Source organism: Podarcis bocagei (assembly GCF_964188305.1).
Source record: "Podarcis bocagei genome assembly, chromosome: 5".
NCBI lineage: Eukaryota > Metazoa > Chordata > Lepidosauria > Squamata > Lacertidae > Podarcis > Podarcis bocagei.
In genome coordinates, this window is record NC_138129.1 from 82,646,235 (window position 1) to 82,670,423 (window position 24,189).

The 24,189-nt window shown below is 40.2% G+C and overlaps 1 protein-coding gene across 11 annotated transcripts in view; it reads left to right on the forward strand.

The window, feature by feature from the left end:
- NTNG1 (netrin G1) overlaps positions 1-24,189 on the forward strand; it is a 212,801-nt gene that overhangs the window by 166,754 nt on the left and 21,858 nt on the right. For 2 of the 11 annotated variants that reach the window (XM_081195005.1, XM_081195008.1), the window contains exons 6-9: positions 2,450-2,515; positions 5,194-5,253; positions 13,152-13,319; positions 21,985-22,122. The exons of 1 other annotated variant lie outside the window; for it this stretch is intronic. In XM_081195005.1, the coding sequence (XP_081051131.1) occupies positions 2,450-2,515; positions 5,194-5,253; positions 13,152-13,319; positions 21,985-22,122 (432 nt within the window). The remainder of the gene's footprint in view (positions 1-2,449; positions 2,516-5,193; positions 5,254-13,151; positions 13,320-21,984; positions 22,123-24,189) is intronic. 8 more of the 11 variants (XM_081195009.1, XM_081195011.1, XM_081195012.1 and 5 more) reach the window with 8 other exon arrangements.

Here is a 24,189-nt window from a genome sequence, read left to right on the forward strand (position 1 = left end):
ACGTATAAGGAATAAGACCCACTGAACCCAGGAGGACTTCTTTCTGGACAGTCATGCATAAAATTGCATTGCACAACTGAAGATTAACAGCCAAAGCAATCCAAACCCAGGGCCACAAGCAAGAAAGGTTTTAATGAGAGGTTATTATAATGTTGTATTGATTGCCTTTTAATGTATTTTATTGATTGCACACCACTTTGTGAGGCAATTGGCCTACAAAGTAGTATAGAATTTATTTTTTTTACATAAATGGCCAGAGCAAAACAGGGAGTGGGGAAAGATATATATCTTCTTTTTATATATTTGCTGTGCCAGCTCCAGACTGGTGAAGATGTGGAACTCAAGAATCAAGCCCCTTAGGTGAACCACAGGCTATGGATACATTGATTACTGGTATTCCACTCCAAAAGCCACCAGCGCCTCATATACCAGCCTGCAGCAGAGTCTCATCAGCACCAGTGGCACTCTTCACTGGTGGAGAAAAACATGAGCTCCATCCCCATTCAACCACCAACAGAGAGGCTTAGAATTGCACTCTCAAAAAATTGCTGTTACCCAATTAATCCACTAGATCAGGGTAGGCAACCTGATGTTCAGAACTTCAACTGATAAGTGTGTATAATGAACAAATTATTGCCAGGGTTTTGTTTTGTTTTAAAGAAAAGACTGGGGCAGAGCTCTGCCATGTTGCACAAGACATTAAACTATTGAGTCTATTTAATAGACTAGCAGGGGGTGCACAAAATAGCTTGATTTCTTCATTAAAATTGGTCAACCGGTTGCTTTGCACAAGGAACAAACGTAGCAGTAGCCTGCCATGTTGATCAGTAGTCCAAAATAATATCCAAACATTCCACCCTGCAACTTGCCCCTTTCCAAAGCAGAAACAATGCACAATTCATCGAGGTGTCAAGTCTTACAACTGAGAACCATGCACACATAAGTCAGATCTCTTGCCTTTAAACAGGAAACCAATTACAGTGTGAGGATCAGGGGTGGTGGGGAGGAAGCATGTGAAATATGGTTACAGAAAATCATACCTTCACAAAAATGCTGTAACTTCTCTAGTTGATAAATGTCCCAAACATGTTGAAATGCAATAAAACGTTAGATTTATTATTATTATTATTATTATTATTATTATTATTATTATTATTATTTCACGTTAAGCAAAATTTTATTTCATTGGTGCTTCTTTCCTGTGATTTTTGTTGTCATTAGCATGAGTGAAATAAGACACATAATGGGAATGTTTAAATGAAGACAGACACACTACTGCAGCTAAAGAACAGCTGTGGAGGACATATTTTCTAATTCTGCCAGGGCAATGCGGAAAAAAATCATTTGATAATTCTCATCAGAAAGCAAAACAGTGATCAACAAGTTCATAGAAACTTAGTGATTATTTCTGCTATCACATAAGTATTTTTTCCCTTTAGTTGCTTTCTGCATATATAGTTCACTGGATATTATAAGAAATCATGTGTATTCGTTCTCTCTAGAAACCCCAGTCTACTTATTTTTAAATCTTTTGCTATAATTTTTGAAAACCTGGCTTTGTCTAGCTTCCAAGAGCACGGAGGACCAAAAATTATGTAAAATGCCTTTGCTATCCTAGGCTCATACTCTGATTTTATATTTAGAGTATGGCTTTAAATAGGAAGTGTTGATAATTTGTTTATTTGCTTCACTACTAGGTGTGGTTGCAGGCAAAATGGAAGTGTATGTTTGTAGGGGTCTAGTTAAGACTGGTCCACATGTGTTAATTCATCACTTGGATGACTAGAACAATGAATGGGCCATCATCACAGATGTGTTGTTTATATGCCAAATAATAAGTAGCAGTGTTATCAACGTTAGTCAAAGTCATCTTTCTTTGGACTGGCGTCTGTGGCATGTATGCCTAGTATGTTCACCCATGTAATTGTTTATAACAATATCATTTAATGTGTGCAACTAGCAAGTTACCCAGAGATATAAGTGTTCCCGAGGAATCATCAAACATGGCACAAATCAAAGAGGAGAGCCTATCCTCTCCTCTCCACTGCCCCATCTACCATCCCTAAACATCATCCTTGACAGATGAGTTTCTAGCCTTACCCCATAGAACCTAGTTATTAGAGAGGTCCTGTTATCCAGTGTCCCTTCCTGTAATACATATTTTAACATCAAAATTGGTAATGTTACATTATAAAAGCTGAAATGTCACACACACACACGTGCACACAAAAGAGGTAAATGTCCATTCAATGTTTTGGGAATCATCAATTGCTTGTTCTTGTTCAATGTGGCCTTGATGTATTGTCCAAGTGTGTCATTGACAAAGTCCAGTAATGGATGTTTGTGCTTTATGTTTTTCTCCATACACGTCTGTTTAGAAATAAAACAAATAAAAAATATCTATCAGCAGATGTAAATAACAAATCCTGATTTTTCCTGATATATGCAGCTCCTCCAAAGTTTGATAGGATATGGCCGAATATATCTTCCCTTGGGGTTTCTAACCCAAATCAAGGTAGGATTCTGTAAAATTCCTACTGGTCTATACTTTTAACTGCTTTCATAGAATCTGAGATGATGGCAAAAAGGACAAAACACATTTTTTTTCCTCTCTTGGGACTAATAAAAAAGTATACTGTCCAAAAACAACTACTGGGAATTATCATAAAAATGAATCTTACATGAAAAGGCTTTATATAACGTGTACAGATCTTCCTCACCAAAGTGATAAGCACTTTTATAGCTTAAATTGAATATGAGTCCCTGGAGAAGACTGGAATTGTATAGGCATCAAGGTTTGCATGATAAATAAGTTTTGAGAAATTTTGAGTGCCAGAGATTTCTTTTGTCTCCATCAAATCATTTCTTAATGTCTCTCTCTTCTGCTTTCTTTTCTTAATTGAAATGAATGTTATTTCGGTTGGTATTCAGAGCTGAGGCTGCATTGAGACAGACTTATAGTGGTGGTAGCAACAGTATTCTCAGGGAATTTCTTTGAACAATGCAGCATCTTCAAAAAGCTGGGGTTTTCTCTTCTCCATTCCCCCCCCCCCGCAAGAGGTCAAGTCACACTGTAGGTTGATTCCCATATCCCGTATCCTTTTTTGTGTGCTTAAAGTATTACATTTCCACTAGCACTGACAGCAATATTTCTTTCTGAAATCCCTAGTGCACTAGTTTCACATCTGAATTCCAGTGACATTTTCACACACACACACACACACACACACACACACACACACACACACAATTACTGTCAGACTGTGGCCTGATGATTATTCTGGGAGTATGGTTTAAAAAAAAAGACAATGAAGAACATATATAGTTAAAATGCTATCATTTTAAACGTTTGTTCTCCTACAGAGCTTTTATGCAGCAAATTCATTCGGTCAGGTGTAAATGCATTCATTATATCACATGGAATTATCTTGTTTTCCCTCTTTAAAAGCAAATAATATTGGTCTACAGCTTGCCATCGTTATACCCAGGATGTTCCTTTTAAACTCTAATGAATACAGATGGAGGAGGAAATGAGCAAAAGAGGATCCAGGAAATAGCTTCTAAGCTAAAACAAAATGTATTAGCAATTTGTTGGAGAGCTAGATTGGAATGAATGCAGTCCTAGCCCTTGATCATAGTGATGAAATTGAGCCTGCCCTAGATACATACATTACTAACAGCTAGAATTGCCTTAATCATGGAATCCATATTATATTTTACAAGTTTCTTCAAATGTCCCTTGAAGAGGTTACAGTAACCGATCTTTCCTCTACAGCTCTCCATCAAGATTGACACTGAATTTGAGAGCACATTATTTATTTTGTATTTCACAAGCAATTGACTATTGATGGCATTGAGTGAATTAAGATTCACTTAGCATTTCTAATGGATTTTGTTATTTAACAAATTAATTGCAAAGGGTCTTAGGCTTCAACGTAACTTCCCACTGAATCTTGAGCAACGCAGCATTAAGCACTGAGAGGTCAAGCATCAGCTATGATGCTCAGGTAATGATGTAAAATGGGAACAGAACTATCCTTCTCATATAGGGAATAGTTTGCAAATGGTTGCGTGACTAGCTCAGCCCATTAGCAGTTTGTCAGAAAGCAACAGTTACAATTACAATTGCTTATGATAAAGTAGGACGGTCTAAGCATCAAACAACTAAAAAAGCGTGTAATAAGCACTCTCTATCTCTTTCTCTCTCTCTCTCTCTCTCTCTCTCTCTCTCTCACACACACACACGGCCAATACTGTTGAAGCTGACAGCCCTGATCGTTTGTTTACCACAGGGTTCCACAAACTTTGGTCTCCAGCTGTTTTGGACTACAACTCCCATCATCCCTAGCTGGCAAGACCAGTGGTAGGGGATGATGGGAATTGTAGTCCAAAAACAGCTGGAGACCGAAATTTCAGAAACCCCGGTTTAGCAGGAGGAAGGAGGCATCTGACTGAATTAGCCCCTTACCCCTCCACTACCAATAGATCTGTTGCCATCAGAACATGTAGTACTGATGACATTTTAGACCACTTATATTTGATGTACAAGCATCTCACATACACATCTGTAACACTACAGTTAGGGGGTCTTAGATCCTCCTCCCCCCAGCCTGTTGTATTTTTAAAAGGGGAACATTGACAGCTATGTTTACATGGCTGTTTATTTGTTTATATATTTTAATAAATTATATATGGATGTTTTATGATGGGCTATATTTGTAATGCCTAATAAAGGTTTGGCAAAGTAAGTTATTGAATATCTCTTGATCAGGGCATGGAAGTACAGCAGAAGTTATGTTATGAAAAAGGAACTGAGAAATCCCAACAACATATTGTGTGTGTGTGTGTGTGTGTGTGTGTGTGTGTTCAAGGTTTTAATTAACTTTATATTTATAGTAGTGAGGGTTCTCTGAGGTCACCTGTTTAAGCTTCATAGCCAGAATACCTAACTCCTTAGATAAACCTGTTTTATTTTACAAATATATCATACATAAGTATCCACATCCAGTATTACCAATAGTGCAATCCTGTACATGTCTATGCAAAAGAAACTCCCATTTAGTTCAAAATATTTACTCCCATGTGAGTTTATATAGGGCTGCAACAAATTCATCTTAGGTTCTGTTTGGTTTTTTAAACTTGTGCCTATATGACAATTTCCTAATCTACTCTTCATTTTTTAAACCTATCCAGTTGCTCCAAAATTAGCTTTGTCTACTGTTTCTTCTGTTCAAGTTGCAAACCACAAAAGAGGTAGGAATTCTTGCATTCATACAGTGATTTCCTAGTGTTTGCCCTGTGTTGTGTAACAGATTGCACTGTATGAATCTGGAATAACTGTGATGTGGTGTCTAGTATCATCCCATTAGTGAGCACAAATGAAAGAATTAAGCATTGCTAAGGACATGAACCACAAAAGGGGCACATAAAAATGATTCCTAGGCTGTGTCATGTTTGTAAGCCACCAGGGATCTATTACTGATGAGCAGCCTATATATATATATATATATATATATATATATATATATATATATATATATACACACACACACACACACACACACACACACACACACACACAAAATCACAGCAGCCATATTTTTGACAGAAGTTGGGGGAGGGATGTCCTCTAGATTGTGTTACTAATTTGATACAGTAAATGAGAAACTATAATCCAGTAAAGTACAGGCAAGTGAATCATGCAGAATTGATTCCATTATATGCCTTTGACAAACAAAACAATCATTGGGCAGTAGCCAGCTAAGCAGTTCCACTACTACAAGGACTTTTAACTGCACAGTAGAACTTCACCACCTTCCCATCTCTCCACACAACCCCTAAATCTGCTCTGGAGAGTTAGAGGAACCCCTGAACCGATTGAAGGGTTTGAGAGAGAAGAGAGTGCAGTTAAAAGTCCTTGTGGAACTGTTCAGTTGCACTTGAATGTTATAGCCAATATATAACATCCATTCCCCAACTACCACCCCACAGTGAAACTTTCTCACACCTTTTATGGAAACATGGGGTTCAGTCCACCAAAAATTATTCTCACACAAAGTACATTGAAATGAATAGTTGCAGCATTTTTTTCGGTAGCTACATTTCTTTTCAGTGGAGTTTAACTGATGTGAGCAGTATTGCACCACACACACAATAAACTGCACTCATCTTTTTGGGAAGTTGCTTGAGCATCCTCGGTTGTTTTGCTTAAGCAGAATCGTGTGTTTTCCCCTTGAATTTTGCTTTAAGCAAAATTTGGTGGAAATTCTAGCCTTGAACTTCCTGGTGAACCGGCTGCATCTATTGGATTCCATGTGCCCTGATATGGTTTCAATATTTTATCAAAATAATGGAATTATATTGACATTTTAAAAGCATAGCACAATTGCCTTGACAGCTCCCAGACAGTCTGTCCCAGCTGAGCATCTGTCATTTATAGACCAGAACTATTTTTGCTATTTTTCACTTCTCAATTTTATTTGTTTAAGCATTTGAACAACACATTGCAATATTTGTGTAAGCCAAGCTATTGTTCTCAATATGTCCTTAGTCATGGGATGAGAGTTGCCAAGGCATATGGGCTGATTTAAAACAACAACAACAACCCCTGACCTTTGTTTTGCCCCAGGGGATGGATAAATGACCCACACCATGAACCTGGAGTAGATTATTTCTAATGTAGAAATTTTAAGTTGATAATGAAAAATATATTTGTTTCCATATTTATATTGTACAAGAGAAGAATAAGAAACTTTGATATAGCGTGGGGACAGTGGTTTTAAAATGTTTTTTATATCATCATAGGATAGTGTTACTATAATGGTAGCAAGAAATGGAAATGTTCGTTTTTGGGGATTTCCTTCCATTGAGCATTTTCAAGCCCTCCATTGCTACTTCAGCTGCTAAGTGCAACCGAAAACAGAAGAGGTGGTTCTTCTATAGGAATAACAAAGTATTAAAAGAGAGGAAAGGAGGAACAATATTGCAAGGGATTTATTGCACCTGTAACTTAGTAAAGTGTAACCCTTTGGGAAGTGTGGAGCATAGTCTGTTTTGTCCCTGAGCAGCTGCTGCAGTGGACTGACGGTTATATCTCTGATATAGCTGTGGCAAGTGGACCAAAGGCACTGCACAACATTTTGGAGCTCTCACATCCCTCTCCCTTCTGCTGTTTTGAAATTGAAAATCCCAAGTTCCACTCCCCCGCAATGGATTGCTGGAAGGAAAAGTGGAATTAACACACCATTTTTTGTCTGTAATAGTACAACAAACTAAATCAAAAAGCTAGTGAGAAAAGCTGAGCAGAAATCTCAGGGACAATTATGGAGGATGGGGTTAAAATCTGGCACACCCCAAGTGGGGGGAACCATCTATTTTCCTTGGAATTCTTCTGTGGTTGTTCACACCCCTAGTTACCACCACCAGGTTGCTGAAAGAGGCAGCACCAAATTGGGTGTGGGGGAGGTGTCTTTTGTGTCTTCTGGCACTGTGCTGTGTATCAGAATGCTGGGAGATATAAATGGTGGCCTCTTCTAGGTGTCAACAAACTGGGGAGTGGGATTGTAAGTTTACAGATAAAGTTGTGAAATAATAATAAGTTGAATCAGACATACCAACAAGCCATATAATTATAGGTGTATAAAGGTTCTCAGAAGGTTCTATATTCTAAGAAATTAAAATTATATCAAGATTTACCTACAGAATAATGACATTTGCTTGTATAAATACAAGTCCACAAAATTTCCTTGGTTGCATGGATGGCCAATTCATTTGTCTCATTTCTAGCTCAGTGCTACAGAAACTGAGCAGATAAAAGAAGTTTATGCCTTTCAACTGTTTGTTTTTATCTATTTTGTATCCGGAGTAGGGTGACAGAGCTCTACCATTACCTGTAGACATGCTATTCCAGCAACATCAGGAATTCCCAGTCACATGGGAAAAACCAACAACTTGGTTCTCTTCCACAAAGAGCATCACCTCTTTTGGTAACTGGGGGAACAGTTGTTCCCATTCCCCTAAGGCCATTTCAGAAACAGCTGTAGATGGTATTTGAAGTGGCTAATGGCAGCCTCCCTCTTCACTGTTTCTTCCATGCACCCAAAGCCCCTTTCATGGCACATCTCTGTTGTTCCAGAGCTTCTCTTGAACAATAGTAAAATGAGGTCCTTACCTGCTACTGGCCTAGCAAGGATGCAGGTGGTGCTGTGGTCTAAACCACTGAGCCTCTTGGGCTTGCTGATCGGAAGGTTAGCAGTTTGAATCTGCGGAACGGGGTGAGCTGCTGTTTCTGTGTCCCAGTTCCTGCCAACCTAGCAGTTTGAAAGCATACCAGTGCAAGGAAAGGTAAACGGCTTTTCCATGCACTCTGGCTTCTGGGATGGTGTTCTGTTGCACCAGAAGAAGCGATTTAGTCATGCTGGCCACATGACCCAAAAAGCTGTCTGTGAACAAACGCCGTCTCCCTCAGCATGAAGCGAGATGAGCACCACACCCCATAGTTGCCTTTGGCTGGACGTAACCATCCAAGGGTCTTCTTCTTTTTACCTTACTGCCCTAGCACAGCAGGTTTTGTAAGTTGTCAGCTGCTAAGAACCATAGAGCTGCACTGTGATATTTTCGCTATCTCCAGTTCCTGATTTAAATATAACACCCACCCCACCCCCCACCGCCCGGTTATCATAGTGGAACTATTCTTTTCTCCCCGCAATATATGGGTTTTTGCTGTAATTATGTAAATGTTATTTGTATGTCAACCAATTACAAAGGAAGTTTAATTGTTTTTTCCCACAGCTTGATTATTTCAAGACATGTTCTTTGAATCCAAAGGACACAATCCAGCCATAAAATACTTTTAGGTCCCATTCATTTCAATGGGAGACTTGCCTGGAATATAAGCAAGGAACACAGTGGGAATTAATTCTGAATGAACATGGGAATTACTTCTGAATAAACATGCGTAGGATTTTTCTGTAAATCTAACTGGCTGAAATCAATAGAACTTGTTTCATGCTTCGCATTGGCTAGATTGTGCCCAAACTGTTTATTTTGGTGATGCAGTTACAATGGTAGCATCACTTCCATTTTTTAAAAAGAATTCACATTATTCATGCCTTATAGTAACAGAGGTTGTATAGTGGTGGTTGTCACTTGTAATGACTGCTATGCTATTTTAGATATTCCAAGCACTATGGAAATTTTTAGTACCTACTCTTTGAAAACAACAACTTTTAACTATCTCTCAATTTAAAATTATTCAACATATTGTTGTTGGTTTGCTGAGTGGTGGAAATTATTTGCAATATGGGCTTAGAGTTTGGCCAATGGGTTTGGCCTGTATGGGTTTAGTGTGAATCATGCCAGAATGACAGGAAATTGCGCTATGGTAACAAAAGCCAGATCCCATGGATATTGGAGAAATGAGCATGAAAGTATATTGTGCATTTAATTTGAGGTTAAAATAGGGCAGGTGTATTCTTTTCTGGACAATGTATCTCTTTAAGAGCTTGGACAATAACCCAAGCTCCACAGGTATGCTTAACGTTACAGTGAGGAAAGAAACAACACCTGTTCACTTACATTTTGCTTTGGGACTCTAAAAGGGACATATTAGCTAGAAACCTTAGGGCTGAGAGACCTGTGCTGTCAATTCACAGTATTCCTTTATTTCTCCATCATACGTTACCTGAATGTCAAAAGAGCCCCTTTCCTTTGGCTTTGCTAGGTCCTACCCATACTGCTCTGATTTGGTAGTTAAAGGAATATGTCCAGTGTCTGGGTTCTAAAGTGCCTGTCCTTGTAGGACTGCATTGCCATTTTTGCTTAAGAGAAGGCTGGCTTTGATAGGTAAAAGATGCATGGCATGGCCAACCTGATGTGCAGACAACTCTACTTTATGTTGGTGAGGTTTCCCATGAAAGATCCTCTTGTGGTGAGAGAAACCAATACTGTGAACCTGAAGTGAAAGCGAATGTGCGTCAGAAGGGCTTTATTCCTCTTCAGCATGTCCAAAATACTCTTAGTCATGTGCTTGAAAAGTCAGAGTCAGTAATAAAGAGGCAGAGTAGGCGACAGGAGGCAACATTATAATTTGCTGAGCAGCTTTGCCATTTCAAAGATCACGGCCATTAATTAGCAATTGACTTCGTACTTAACAATCCAGTGTTTTCCTCCTAAATGACTCTCTTAAATTCACAAAGGGAAAGAGGTAAGAGGTCTGTCATGGAAAACTCCTCCACCTTTATTACATGCATTAATTCCGTGTCCGGTTGAGGATAGTCATCAGACAGGACTCAATAGCTAAGAGGGGCTCACTGTATTAAAAAAATAAAATAATTCAAGACAACAGCTGCTCAAAGCATAGCTGGAAGGACAGCTCTTCTTTATAAAGCTTCAATTAAGAAATTGAATAATTGATGAAAAACTTTTTTTTTCCTTCCAGGAAGTTCCAGGCTAATGTGGTTGGGGAAAGTTGCCTTGGGTTCTGTTCCATTCTGTTTTTTCCCCCTTCACTGTTACAAGTCTCCCATCTTGATTGCAATCAGTATCCAGAAGTTCTCTCCAAGATGGCCAGGGTCATTCAGGCAGGTGAATCAGCTGCTAACCCAGTGATGAGCACGTTGCTTGATATGCCTGTCACCGCTGGTGTTATGTACTGAGTTGAATAGGATCCAAACTGCAGCAGTCTGATTGGTCCTAGAACAATAGGATCCAAAATGCAGCAGTCTGATTGGTCTTAGAACAATAGGATTCAGAATGCAGCAGTCTGATTGGTCCTAGAACAATGCAGCAGTATGATTGGTTGGCAGGAACCACCCAGTCATGCTCCAGATAGAAGTGAATCCACAACCTGATTGGCTTACAGTAGAATTCCGGAATTAGCCAATCATGTGCAGCCCATTGTGTAAATAATGTATATAAAGCAGATACTTTGAGGGGACATTCATTCATTTCCTCCTCACCACTATGAGCTGAATAAAGAGCATGAAATCACTTTGCGACTCTGAGTATATTTCAACTGGTAAAATGCCTCATAGGAACCTAGGAAGCTGCCATAAACCAAGTCAGACCGTTAGTCCAATGAGTTCAGTCTTGTCTTCGCTGACTAGCTGCAGTGTCTCAACTTCAGACAGGGTTCTCTCCCCACCTGGAGATGGCAGGGATTGAACCTGGGATCTTCTGCACACAAAGCTATTGCTGAGCTTTTGCTCTTCCCCATAAGCACTTAATAAGAGAGTTCCAACTCTCTTGCATTATCTGTATAGCCATTTCATGTGATAAGCTGACTGTGCAAATGCAGCATTCTTGCCTAATATAGTATGATAAGAGCATGGCTTCATCTAGCTATTTAAATGTAGACTGCTAATTCTAACTAACACTTAATTTGAAATAAAATATGGGAGTTATCGCAGAGCTGTCAGAATTCTATACTAAAACAGGAAAGAGGAAAATGTTGCAGCTAGTAACTAGCAAGCATAAGATTTTGGTCCAACGCAGCAGAGACATAAATATGAAGGCATTGGGCTACATTTTTCTATCAGCAAGAGGTGATACCTGTCATTTGAATGCCTTGTCCCACTGACAGATTTCTATCTTGCGTTTTCCTTGACTTCTCCATAGCTAAAGAGTTAGTTCACATGTTGAATTTTTACTTTCATGCACCCAGAACCTGGTCTATTGAAGGAAATAAGTCTCCATGATACTCCAGGGCACAAGGTTTACCAAAACAGGCAGTTGCATGTACATCAAGCATCCACTTCCTTCTTTAGCTGTCAAACATCTTCAATCAATATCCCCTCAGTTCCATTCATCCCGATTCATGATGGGCATTTTGAGGGGAACAGTCAGTGAACATGTGATGGGAGGCACCACACATTAAGGTGGAAATAAAAGTCATTCACATTCCAAGTGGCAACGCCACTTATACCACACATGTTTGTTTTATTTATTTAAGGATTTCTATCTCATCCTTCTAAGAATTCTCCAGGGCAGATATACAACGTATAGAAACAAAATAGAAACAATAAAAAACTAAAGACAATTTAAAATTCATATAAGCATAGCATAAAATCAGATTCTCCGGGGATGAATATGGTTTTAAAGGCCTGGGGAAATGAAAATGATTTCATCTATTGCCAGAAAGATAGCAGAGTCAGTGCCCAACAAATCTCCACAAGGAGAACATTCCATAACTGGTGCATCACCACCAAAAAGACCCTTCTCACCTCAGATGGTGGAATACCTAAGGGAAAGTCTCTGAAAACTACCTTAATGTATGTGCAGGCTGAAGTAGAGTCAGGTGAGCTTCAGGTACCCGAGACTTAAGTCATGCACGGTTCAATTCACTAATCCTTTGAACTGAACTAGAAATTGATTGGGAGCCAGTGCAGCAATGTAAGCACTGATGAGGTATGAACCCAATGCCCATTCTCATCATCTTAGTAACTGTATCTTGAACTAACTAAAGACAATCAAAGGCCGCCTCTTATAAAATGCCACAAGCAATCTAACCAAGAGGTTACAAGAGAATGGATTACTAGGACTAGGCCATGTCTGTCAGAAGGGGTCATAGCTGAAACATGTCAGCTGCGGCAGAGGGCACTCCAACCTGTGGAGGCCACAAGGGCCACCAGAGGCAAAGGTGGACTAATAAGCACAGCAAAGCTGCAAATGTGGTCCATCAGGGGGAGGGCAAGCCTATCCACCCAAAAAAGTGCATTTAGCCTTCAACATGTATCATGAGAAATTCCCAATAATGCAGTCAGCTTCTGGCAAAATCACCAGGGTTTTCGTATTTATTTATTTTTTTAAAGGAGGCTATGATTGCACATTGTGCAAAAGCCATCCCACAAAACCCATGAAAGGTTTACAGCTGCAAATGCTTCTGCTCCATTAGACCTACAGATTATAATACTACTCTCAGTGCTATGTAATGGATGTCTAATCATTCTAACCTGCCTGAAAAGAGATACCACCTTCATACAGTCAGACATCTGTGGTTGTCCATGTACGCTACTGTAACGTTAATTAACATGTTGTGCTGCTGTTCATTCATAATCTATTCATGCTTCATTTATTTTTTAAAAAAGAGCATGTGAATTGCTATAACTGCTGCAGAATACCCTTTTGTGTACATTTTTGTTCTTCCTTGCAAGACTGTGAATGCTTCGGCCACTCCAACCGGTGCAGTTACATCGATCTGCTCAGTGCATTCATTTGTGTGAGCTGTAAACACAACACTAGAGGGCAGCACTGTGAGTTGTGCAGGCTGGGCTACTACAGAAATGCTGCGGCAAAACTGGACGATGAAAATGTATGCATAGGTCAGTTTCATTCTAATTCTGGCGTTTCGTTCTCTGCCTTTTTTCAGCTGTTCAGACCTCTTTAGTACAAAAGCGAGACATTTCCAACGTTTCTCTTCGTTGTACCAGCTGAGCCAGAGTGAGCGTTTTCAATGGAGAATCTGCACACCTTACATGCATTTGTTCTAAGCCTTAAGCGTCTAGTTTGAATAAGGACTACACAGGGTTGTGATGGCCATCCTCAATATTTTAGACATTTTCCCCCTTCAAAAAAAATCACACCTTGATATTGCCAGTTGCTCTAGGTCTAGACCCCTAAGAAATCACCAGTTCCCAACAATGAATCCAAAACCCGCCATTACAGCCATTGAAACACCAGCATGAGATTCCATTGGAGAATCTATATAATTTGATCAAAAATTACAGGATTCACAGATCACAGCACCCACCCATATGTAGCCCAATAGATATAATAGAGTGCAGGTCTTCAGGACCCATAGGTGGGCATAAGACCATGCTAAGTGGGTCATACCAAAGCAAGACTCCTCAACCAAGCCTGGAGACTGCAGCTCCTCCCCCCCCCCCTTATGTAAGAGCGTTTCCTCCCCACATTGCCCCTCCCAGCCTTACTGCCATTTCCTCCCCACTCCCTACTGGGAACATGCTGCCTGGCTATCCATCCCATTTTCCATGGCCCCAGAATGGGTTGTGGCAGGATGCCCAGAAGCCATGGGATACCTCTCCATAGAAAAGGGGGGCTGGTATTGTTTCTGTTGATGGCACTGGTGGGGCACTCGCTCAGGGCAGGAATGAATCCAGGCATCCCCAATTCTAGAGAGCAAGCCTTCAAATGTGAGGGTTTGCTCACTAGTAAGGACTGCTACTCCACTGAACACTTGACTTGGAGTAGAAGGGTTGGACAGGAACAGCAGGGGATCCCACTTGAGCTTAATGGGCAACCATGCCTAAGATATTCAATTTTGGGGGTGCCCTCTATTTTGGGTCCAGTCCCCTTGAGATTTTTATAGTTCCCCATCACCTTTGATTATGAGCATGGGTAGATTTCTCTTGCTGCAGCTAGATTTCCAGAGGAGGGTTCCTTGGGGAGTAAAAGCTACTTGGGTTCAGCTATGGTAGGACTTTCCTTTTTCCTTTTTACTCTCAGTTTAAAGTTAGTGCATAGGTGTTATACTGCTGTCACTTGCAGTCCAATTTTCTGAAGACACTCCCCAGCATACAGTTGTGGGGCTTTACTGCCAAGAAAATGTGCCCATATAGGATTGTGACTTTACAGCCTGATTTGGATTGCTATGTGTTTACTGGAGAGCAGGTCTCACAGGATTATTGAAGAGTTTCAGTCGAATCATTTGTTCATTCAGGAGTAAGATTGCAATGCCGATCCCACTGACCTGGGAATATGCCCCATTGAATTCAGCAGGGCTTCCTTCTGAGTAGACATGGCTAGGGATTCACTGCAATGCTTGCTTTATACACTGACTAGGCAGCCAGGCATCTTGCACACTGAGGCCTCTTATGCACCTGCCCCCTGCCTGCCAATAATACTTAGAAGTAAGGTCAATTTAGTTAAATGGGACTTACTCCCTATTCAGTGGCTGAGGACAGCAGCAAACAATTGCTGTGTAGATTAGGTTGTGAGGTTACTGAAGCATTTTGATTTATTCTGTGTACATTTGATTTCAGGCACATTGATACAAGGAGAGGACAGATAGGGAGGTGGTTCTGAGAGGGGGGGAATTCATCTACTGAAGCTGACAAAAAAAGTAAAGAAGGAAAGGGAGCGGGGACTCAGCTCTCCAGATTAATTCATTAATCTTAATATGCAGATCTAATGCATGTCTACTCAGAAGTAAGGCCCATTTTAATGGGACTTATTCTCAAATAAGCATGCAACTTTAGTATGTCAGGGTTGATTTGGAACGCAAATTAGCTTTATTTAGTTGATTTTTAAAAAAAGAATTATAAGATGGCAACACTTTGCAAATTAAGAGGGGGGAAATGGTTGTTGTTTTGAAATGACAACTCTTACGTTGATTCGGTGAGGGAGAATCTGGGGAGTTCCTTCAAATCATCATCCAACACAGGGGCAACAAAAAACACCTGATATCTGTATTAAGTTCTGAGGGTACTGAGCCTCCCTGAGAAATCCTGCTCATTTTTATTTCAGGCAAGTTGACGTTAGGAAGGGGACAAAGGGCACAGAGAAATGAATTAAAGGTGGCAGAGAAGGTGACACAAGCTGGAAGAAAGTGAGGAAAGAAAAAGAAGAGGTTGGGAGAAATGTAATAGTGAGCAGGTAAAATGAAGTAAAAGGAAGAAAGTTTGAGAAGGTGAAGAGAATGTAGAAGACGGCATGTGCAGAGAGGAAGAGAAAACAGACAGATTGTGAAAGGTGGTGACAACAGATAAAGTACTGAGAAAGTGCAAGGAGGAGGCAAAGAGGAGATGGAAGAAGAGAGGAGAGGAAAGCAGAAGCAATGCAGGTGACGGAGGACAAAAAGTGCCAGAAGGTAGGGAGAGAAAAAGGCAGCAACAAGGGATAGAGAAATAAAGGAGGTGACTCATTTTATTGGAAGTGATAGAAATACTTTTTTGGTAACAAAACACAAGCATGAATGACTGTGCTGGCTTGTCCTCTTGCTCAATATTGACCACAGCCCCTGCCCCTGAATTAAAGAATTACCCGGAAATCAAAGACCAGGGTACAACTATTAAAAGGGTTCAAAAGTTTGACCAACAATATAGGAAATATTGGTTCACTTTTATTGAAAAAAAGAATAGCATGCTGATACCCCAGGGTTTGATATGTGGTGAGATACTAGCACTATTAAATATAAATCAAAAGTGAAAATGTGAAAGTGGATCCCATGTTCTTAAAGTGTGTCTTCAGTTTGGACTGGTTGAAGACCCCTGTAATAGAGCAGTCACAGAATATGCAACTGATTTAATTCCATTAAATTCCATTGTATGAATGAGAAATCTGCTCAAACCTACAGAATCTGAAAACTTTATTAGCATCTATGTATTCAAGAGCAATGTTGGTACTCCTTGTTTCTGTTCCCTTATTGATACGTGTAAACATACGCAGGAATGTTCAAAAGCAAAGTAAGATTGACCACAGGAAAATATCAGGCGTAAAGACCAGCTGCACAAAATAATGAAAAGAATGATTTTAAAATATGCCACAATATGCGCTCCTGTAAACCACAAAAAGGTGGAAATTGGCAGCTATTTTCCATTGTAGAGTAGATTCCCCCGGAACAAGTTTGTTCACACAGCCCAATGCATACTAGATTCCATAGGTTGCAATGCTTTAGACAAAACCTCAATCATAGATCAAGATTACTGAAAACTGAGCTTTGCCCAAATACAAATGTAGAGAATTTCACAAAATAGGGCCACTTCAGGTGTGATGAACCTTCAACACACACCATCCACATGCAGGAAACTCACCTGCAGTTAACACACTCCTAGCTTTTTTACCACAACTCAGCAGGGTACCAACTGTGCATAGAACACAAAAAAGAAAAATGTGTATTTAGGATCTGTTATAATGTACACATAGAGTTCATGCAATTTCCTGCACAGAAGAGTTGTCCATGTAGGAAATAAATCCTAAACCAGCCCTTTAGACCAGAATATAGTTCATAAATTGGACTGACCAAACCAAATTCAGCCTACCAGTTCTGTATTGTAGGCTGCCAGGGGATTGATAGCCCTGTTTTTGTTTTTTTTGTTTGTTTGTTTTTTTTTTTTTTTTTTTTTTGCAGCACAGCATTATTATAACTGTTGCTGTTGATACTGTTTTTTACTTTATTATCCCACATTTTTGTCCATAGTAGGCTGTCATGCAATGTTGGGTTACAAATTCTGCAAGACTGCCATCAGGTCATGAAGTTAAATGTGTTTTCCTAATCAGCTATCAACTCCAGCTCCTTGCCAGTGCACGATTCTGTGCACATAAACTATAGATGGTACTTATTTGCCAATTCCTTCCTTCAAATAGAACATCATTAGTCAAGTACAATATACTGCGTAGTCTCAAAAAAAATATGTTACACTACAGCAACAACCATTTCCTTCAGACATTGTTTAGGGAGCATCATTGTCAATTTCCCAGATCAACATTTATCATAAATATAGCCTCACTCTATGGACATTAGCTACCAAATTGTCTTAAAACCATGATCTGCTGAGGAGGTTCTATGTTGTTTTTTAATTGCACATCTGAGACCCCTGTATTGTATTACTTAAACAAACAAACTTTTGTGCTTGGATTAGAATTTCCTCTACCCACCACAATGCCTTCTATCATTTATACAGAGAGATTTTTATTTTATTTTAGCAATTTAAAGTATATTTTGTCCAATAGAAATACAACAGATCCACGTTAATCTAAATTTTTTAAATAATCAGGATAGGGTGAGGTGTCAATCACAACTTATTTCATAAATGAATACAGCATCCAGAAACATGCATGGACATACAATATAATGCTCACATCCCTTTTAAAGTCATTTGGTGCCAAGTGAAACGAAAAGATTGATTCCTTTGAACTTAATTATGCTGCACTAATACTAACTACGTGTGTATGACAAGTAACAAGACAGCCGCTCATACTGCCCTGCTCAATACAATTAACACATCCGACAAGCGCAGGTCTTTTAAACAGAGCATCATCTGCTAATTAGCGCTTGATAGAGACAAGGAATTATCTTTCTGATATCAGAGGTATGTGCCTGGCTTCAGAGATCTGTGAGGAAGGTACCTCATAGTTTCCTCCTTTTGAACTGGAAACGGGCAGGAGAAAAGGGCACCAGTACCCCAGCTGGTGGAGTCTGAGGGGGCTCATTTAGAGTAGCTCTCTGAAGCAGGAGGGCAACCAATTGCCTATCTAAGAGTTTCGGATCAAGGCCAGCAGGGAACCTAACTATTTGTAAAGCTAAAGAACTGGCTGGACTTTGAAAAAGGCAGCTTGGAAGGAAGGAGAGATAGACACTTGAGTGCACCAGTGGCAGGAACCTGGTCTTCCAGACAGTGTTTTACTGAGAAATGTCAGGGCTCAACTATGGAAATCATAGCTTGGGGCCCCCTTTCTTGAACATATGGAGATGTTGGCCCAGCTCCCACAAAAATCAGCACCCTTCGATGATGGAGAAACTTTCTCCTTACTGTCTTCAGCAACCTAAGCAACAGAAGCAATTTTTTTTTTATGTTCCAGTGGTACCTGGGTTTTTGCATTCTGATTAGGCCCGTCGAGTGATTGTATTTAACTGTTTCTCATTGGCTTCTGCACTTACAGTCGTGTACAGAAGATCCATGATCCTGATCCTATCTATGTGCATGTTTGCATTCATGGGGAAAGCATTAGTATGAAACAGGTTGCAACAGATTTATAGCCACAGCATTGTCATCGTCCCCCGATTGTGCTCACACTTTCCTCTTGCCATATCACATGACTTGCTGCAGCGGTGTGTAGGTTAATGTCCGGGGGGTACCTCCTGGCTGCAAAGGGGTAACCCCAGAACAGTAATTTATATGGAGATGCAGTGGGCAGCCTCAGCACAGATAATTTGTTTTGCGTTTCTCCGCAAAGCCAGAACAGCAAAATGTGCAAGCAGCATTTGAAGGTGCATAGGAGCAATTAGTTGTGTGATTGATTTCTTCTGCTGCACAGGAAGGTATCTTGTGTCACACTAAGAGGCCTCATTTGACAGTTCAGGAATGATCAGCCATGCTGCATATGTGGGCAGCATGTCCAGTCCTTAATACTTCCTTGGCACATAACTCACTTTGCACGAGTGAAATCTGCCTGGGGCTGGATCTAGACATGTCAAAGAAGCGTTTCAGTTAAATGCGTTGTAAACTTTGAGAAATCGGGTTGGCAAAAAAAGGAACTCCACATCGCCATCTGGTGTCACAGTGTTAGACTACAACACATAAAAAATGCTCTTTCTTTGCCAATGTAGCTGAATCCAAGGTGAAATACTAACACAATTGAAGTCAATGCCAAACTTTTGTTGGCTTTGGCAATGACAGAATTTCTCCCTCCATTTGTTAAACGAGGTAAAGGCCAATCAGCTCTTATTTCCATGTAAACATCTGACTTAAAATCCCTTTATCCACCTCTGACAACCTTGGTTCTGAAGCCATTTAAAAGTAAGTTCTGAATATCAATTTCATTCGGAATTGTCCCTTTTTTCTCATGTGACATACCGCATGGTTGGATGCCTTTGCCAAGGGCAAAATTCTCAGTAACTTTGTTAATGTATTGCAGATAACCAACTGACAGGATAATCATTATTTCAATTGGCACATTTTTCCAAACCACCACCAATAGCACTAGCCTACGTTCCTTTGGAAATGCCATTTGCAATTTGTAAGGATTGAAATCCTGAGCAATAGATGCAATATTTGCTACTCAAAACATTTTCCCCTTAAGCTTCTCCTCCCCCACCCCCCATTTCTATTTGCCATGTTAAAATATTCTCAGTTTCCCCCTCCTGTTTTGTCATTTCTGATCTCACGGATTCATAATGAAATCCCAGGGAACAAATCTAAATGGAATGATTAAAAGAAAAAATAGAGCTGTTCACCCAGCATGGTCTCTAAATTCAAAAAGAAATACTCGCACTCTTTGCATTTGATAGCAGATATCAGGGGTGTTGGGAAAGTTATTATTAACTTGAAGTCTCAATTCTATCTACACAAGTGTATCTGCAATCAAAATCAGATCCTCAAGGAACTACCAGAAGTGCAAACAACAAGATAAACAAGGCAAGGATATATAGGGAAGATGCAAATCACATAGCATTCCAGACATTGACAACCTGATTTTTATGTATATGAAAAATAATGATTTGCAATAGAATCATACAATTGGAAGATACCTAGTTGGTCATCTAATCAGAGGCAGCAACCAGCCTCTGCTTAAACACCCCCAGCATGTATACACTGAAGCCCCAGGCCAAATCTGACTCCCCAGTTGCCAACCAGGAAAGGGGGAAAAAACATGAACAGAGTGCGACTGCACTGCATGTATAGACTTGCCAGCAGCCTACTTGGGGGAGTGTCAGTGGTAATCTGGCCTGCCATTATTACAGCAGCACCCCCACCCTTCCTGCAACAAAGCACTCCAGAGATTTAGAACCAATAGGGGTGCGAGATGAGAACATACATTTCCTAGAAATAAAATATGAAAACAAAATAGGTTCAATAAAACTGATCCATTGGTTTTTATAAGAGACACCTTATCACAAAAATTCATATGGTCAAAGTTTGTGCATTTCATATCTGTATGTTTTTACATTCAATGTGGTAACGAAAATGACAGGCTTGGGTTTAAGTTATTATTGGCCAAGGCTCTGGGACACTCTCATCTGCTGCCCATTGAGTTCTCTCAAGTAGGATATTGTGGCATAACTTAAAAGGTGTACTAACATTGCAGGAGAAAAAAAATACAGCCTGTAAACTCCAATCACTAAAATGCCATGAATAAATTAAGCTGATGCCCATAAACATAAAGGAAGACTGCCTTGGAAATTAGTAAAGTGCATTTATGTTGCCATTTAGAAAATATTCAGCATCAAGTGTGGAGTCTTACCTATTTTAATAATTTAAAGCGAGCTTTAACTTGATGGTCTATTGATGTTTCCTGAAATAGCAAGCTGTCTTAACGTTCATTAAAATGATATAAAAACGCGAAGAACAAGTTGTAAGCGCTGTCACCGTTAGTTACTTCTGAGGACTTCATTCTTCGCTTTATTTCTGCTAATTTTCTGCTCATACCACCATGGAAATGTGCCATTAAGGGTGGTATCCCAACTAAACAGTTCCACTAATGCAAGTACTTTTGGAATCTAGGAAGCCAGACAGTTAGTCCAGCTTGCTTACTGCCTGGTAGTGGCTCTCTGCCATTTTCAAGGCAGAAGGTCTCTCCTAGCTCTACCTAGAGATGCCAGGGATTGAATTTAGGACCCTCTGCATGCAAAGGACATACTGAGACCCTTCTGGAGGGCTGGAGAAGACCTCAGAAAGCCTCAGGATAAATGGAGGGAGCAAAGTTTCATTGCACAGCAAAAGTCAATTACACTAGTAGAACTGCTTAACTGAATAACCACCCTAAATGTATAGCAGTAGTCTTCAGTAGTTCAAGCAGGGACCCACCTTTAATCAAAAACTGCAACACAGGACCCACTTTCAATCTTTTTATCATATATTTCTCACTTCTCCTTTGTCATTTTCTTTTTTTAAAGTAAACCAAAAAATAATAATGTGGTGTGTTGTAATAGAGTGAATGCTGGGATCCACCTTGGATTGGGGATATGACTCAGTTATGGATCCCTTTGCATTAGTTGAACACTGATACTCTCAGTGCTTCCCAAACTTGGATCGCCAGCTATTTTTGGACTACAACTCCCATCATCCCTAGCTAACAGGATCAGCGGTCAGGGATGATGGGAATTGTAGTCCAAAAAAAACACCTAAAGACCCAAGTTTGGGAAACCCCGTTCTAAACCAATGAGCAAGTGGACTTTCCAGCAGTCTGCCGTTATCAAACCATCTTCCTTTATGGTTAAACTTGGCCGCTGTTACCCCTATCAGTAATGAATGACTTTTAATCTTGTACCCCTCTACCAAGTTCATATGTGTTGTCTTGTTTCTGCAGAATGTAACTGTAGCCGTTTTGGCTCAGTCCATGATCGCTGTAATGAAAGAGGAATTTGTGAGTGTAAGCAGGGAGCAACAGGGCCTAAGTGTGATAAGTGTCTGCGGGGATATAACTGGCACAACCAGGGTTGTCAATGTAAGTAACTGCCCTACATCTGCCCTCCTCCTCCCCCCCTTCCCCCACCCTTTGCTGCCTGCGCTTCTCTGTGCCAATGTGTGCAGTCCCTCAGCACTTTTTTTTTAAAAAAAGAAGAGAAACCTTTCTGCAAGGTCTCAAAACTCCTTCAGCCTGAAGTTTAATGAAAGCACTCAAAAGGTAGCAAATTGGCTGTGCAATTTCTTTCGTTTCAACATTCTGCGTATGTGTAGTGCCCTCTCCCTTTCCTTCTGCTAATGCCTGGAGAAACCTTTAACTAAGATAGCACATATATGCACCTTGTCAGCTACAATCAACTAAAGTATGATGAGCTGTATCACCAGTGGCTGGGTTCTAAAGGCATATTGAAAACAGAAAGGTGAGAAGAATTGTGCATGTATGTTTATTTCGTTGCATTGCCCTTTCCTAGACCCTAGAAATTTTAATTAATATATTGAGCTGTGACTTTCTGTAACAGGCTTAGGGAACCTCCAGGTGTTGCTGGTCTTCCACTGCCAACAGCCCCAGCCAGCATGGCCAGTGGTCTGGAATGATGGGAATTGTAGTCCACCAACATCTGGAAGGGCACAGTTTCCCTCTCCATGCTCTACAAAACCCTAACTGTGGATGTTCTGGTTTACTATCTATTATCTAACCATTCAAAACCCAATACTAAGAAATGTGACAAAGTTCGTTTGAACTGTAGGAGACAAATCTATGTAGCAAATCTTTTTCTGGATTGCTCCAATAATAGAGTGCTACTTGTTCATTTTTCCAATAGAGCAGGAGTGGGAAATGTGTGGTTTCCCCCCTGTTGAGGGTTTGCAGTCACTTGGGAGAGTGGGTAATCTACTTGGGGGGTGGTTGTCACATGCAAACACTGAACAGAATGGAAGCCATTGGAAGGCATTGACAAAGGTCACACACCATATTTAATGTGGCATAAGTCATGGTAATTTGTTAAGGGTGCTGAGAGGCATTAGGATGGGGACACCTCACAGAGGCACAATTCCCAGCACCCTCAATGAACTACAGTTCCCAGGATCCTTTGGGGGAAGCCATGACTGTTAAAAATGGTAAAATTGTGCTTTCAATGTATATGGATGTGCCCAAAGCCTGGAAGGAGCCCAAGCCTAATATTGGCAGGGATAGAGCTTTCACTATTCTCCAGATTCCTCCTTGTCATTCACATGAAATTAGGCCAAGGACCATATGAAATTGTGTCCCAAGGTTGCCCACACAGAGAAGCTCCTAAGGAAAGGTCTGCTTACCAAGTGGTTCACCAAGCCATGCAGATGTAACATGTTTCAAAGTCACAAACATAGTATTCTTCAAATATAATGCAAACCATGGTTAGCTTTAAACTGGAGCTTTAAAGCAGGTTTGTAAACCATCATTAAAGCTAACTATGGTTAAGTGTTAACCTCAGTGTAGAAATAATGCTAACGCCAGTATATACTGGAAAGGGAAAGGGAGAAGGACTTTTAAGTAGGAGAGATGAGGGAAGTGGACTAGTATATGAGCCAAGGGGGCACACCCATTGTTGAACATAGGAAATATTATCTGTGCCACTGGGCCAATATAGTGCAGCCTTCCTCGTGCTTGAAGGTGCATTTGCAGTGCAGGGTGGGTGGAAAAAAACAGGAGCTTATTTGAGAAGTAGAAACAAGAATGGATTTTCAGGTAGGTGAAATGCAATTATCCAATTAGAATTCATCAACTTCTATAGTCTTGCAGTGGAAGTCTCTGGAGCAGAGTGAGCTATTCAGAGCAAACATTTCATTAAACGCATCTTGCCTAGCTCTCCATTAGTGGATTATCAAGAACAAGCTTTGATTCGATGTGTTCATTATTTGATGTTGTGTGCTTTATGCAAATGTATTTCCATTTGTGCCTTGTTTATTGGCTATTTGCCAGTTCCACCCTTTGCATTTCCCCTCATCTTCCAGCAAGCATGCAAAATCACCTTCATCTTCTAAAGTTAGGGTGCATCCTAAATCTACAATGGTGTACTAAAGGTTACATGATTTGGGCAACCTTTAGGCAAGTTAGCATCAATATCCTGTC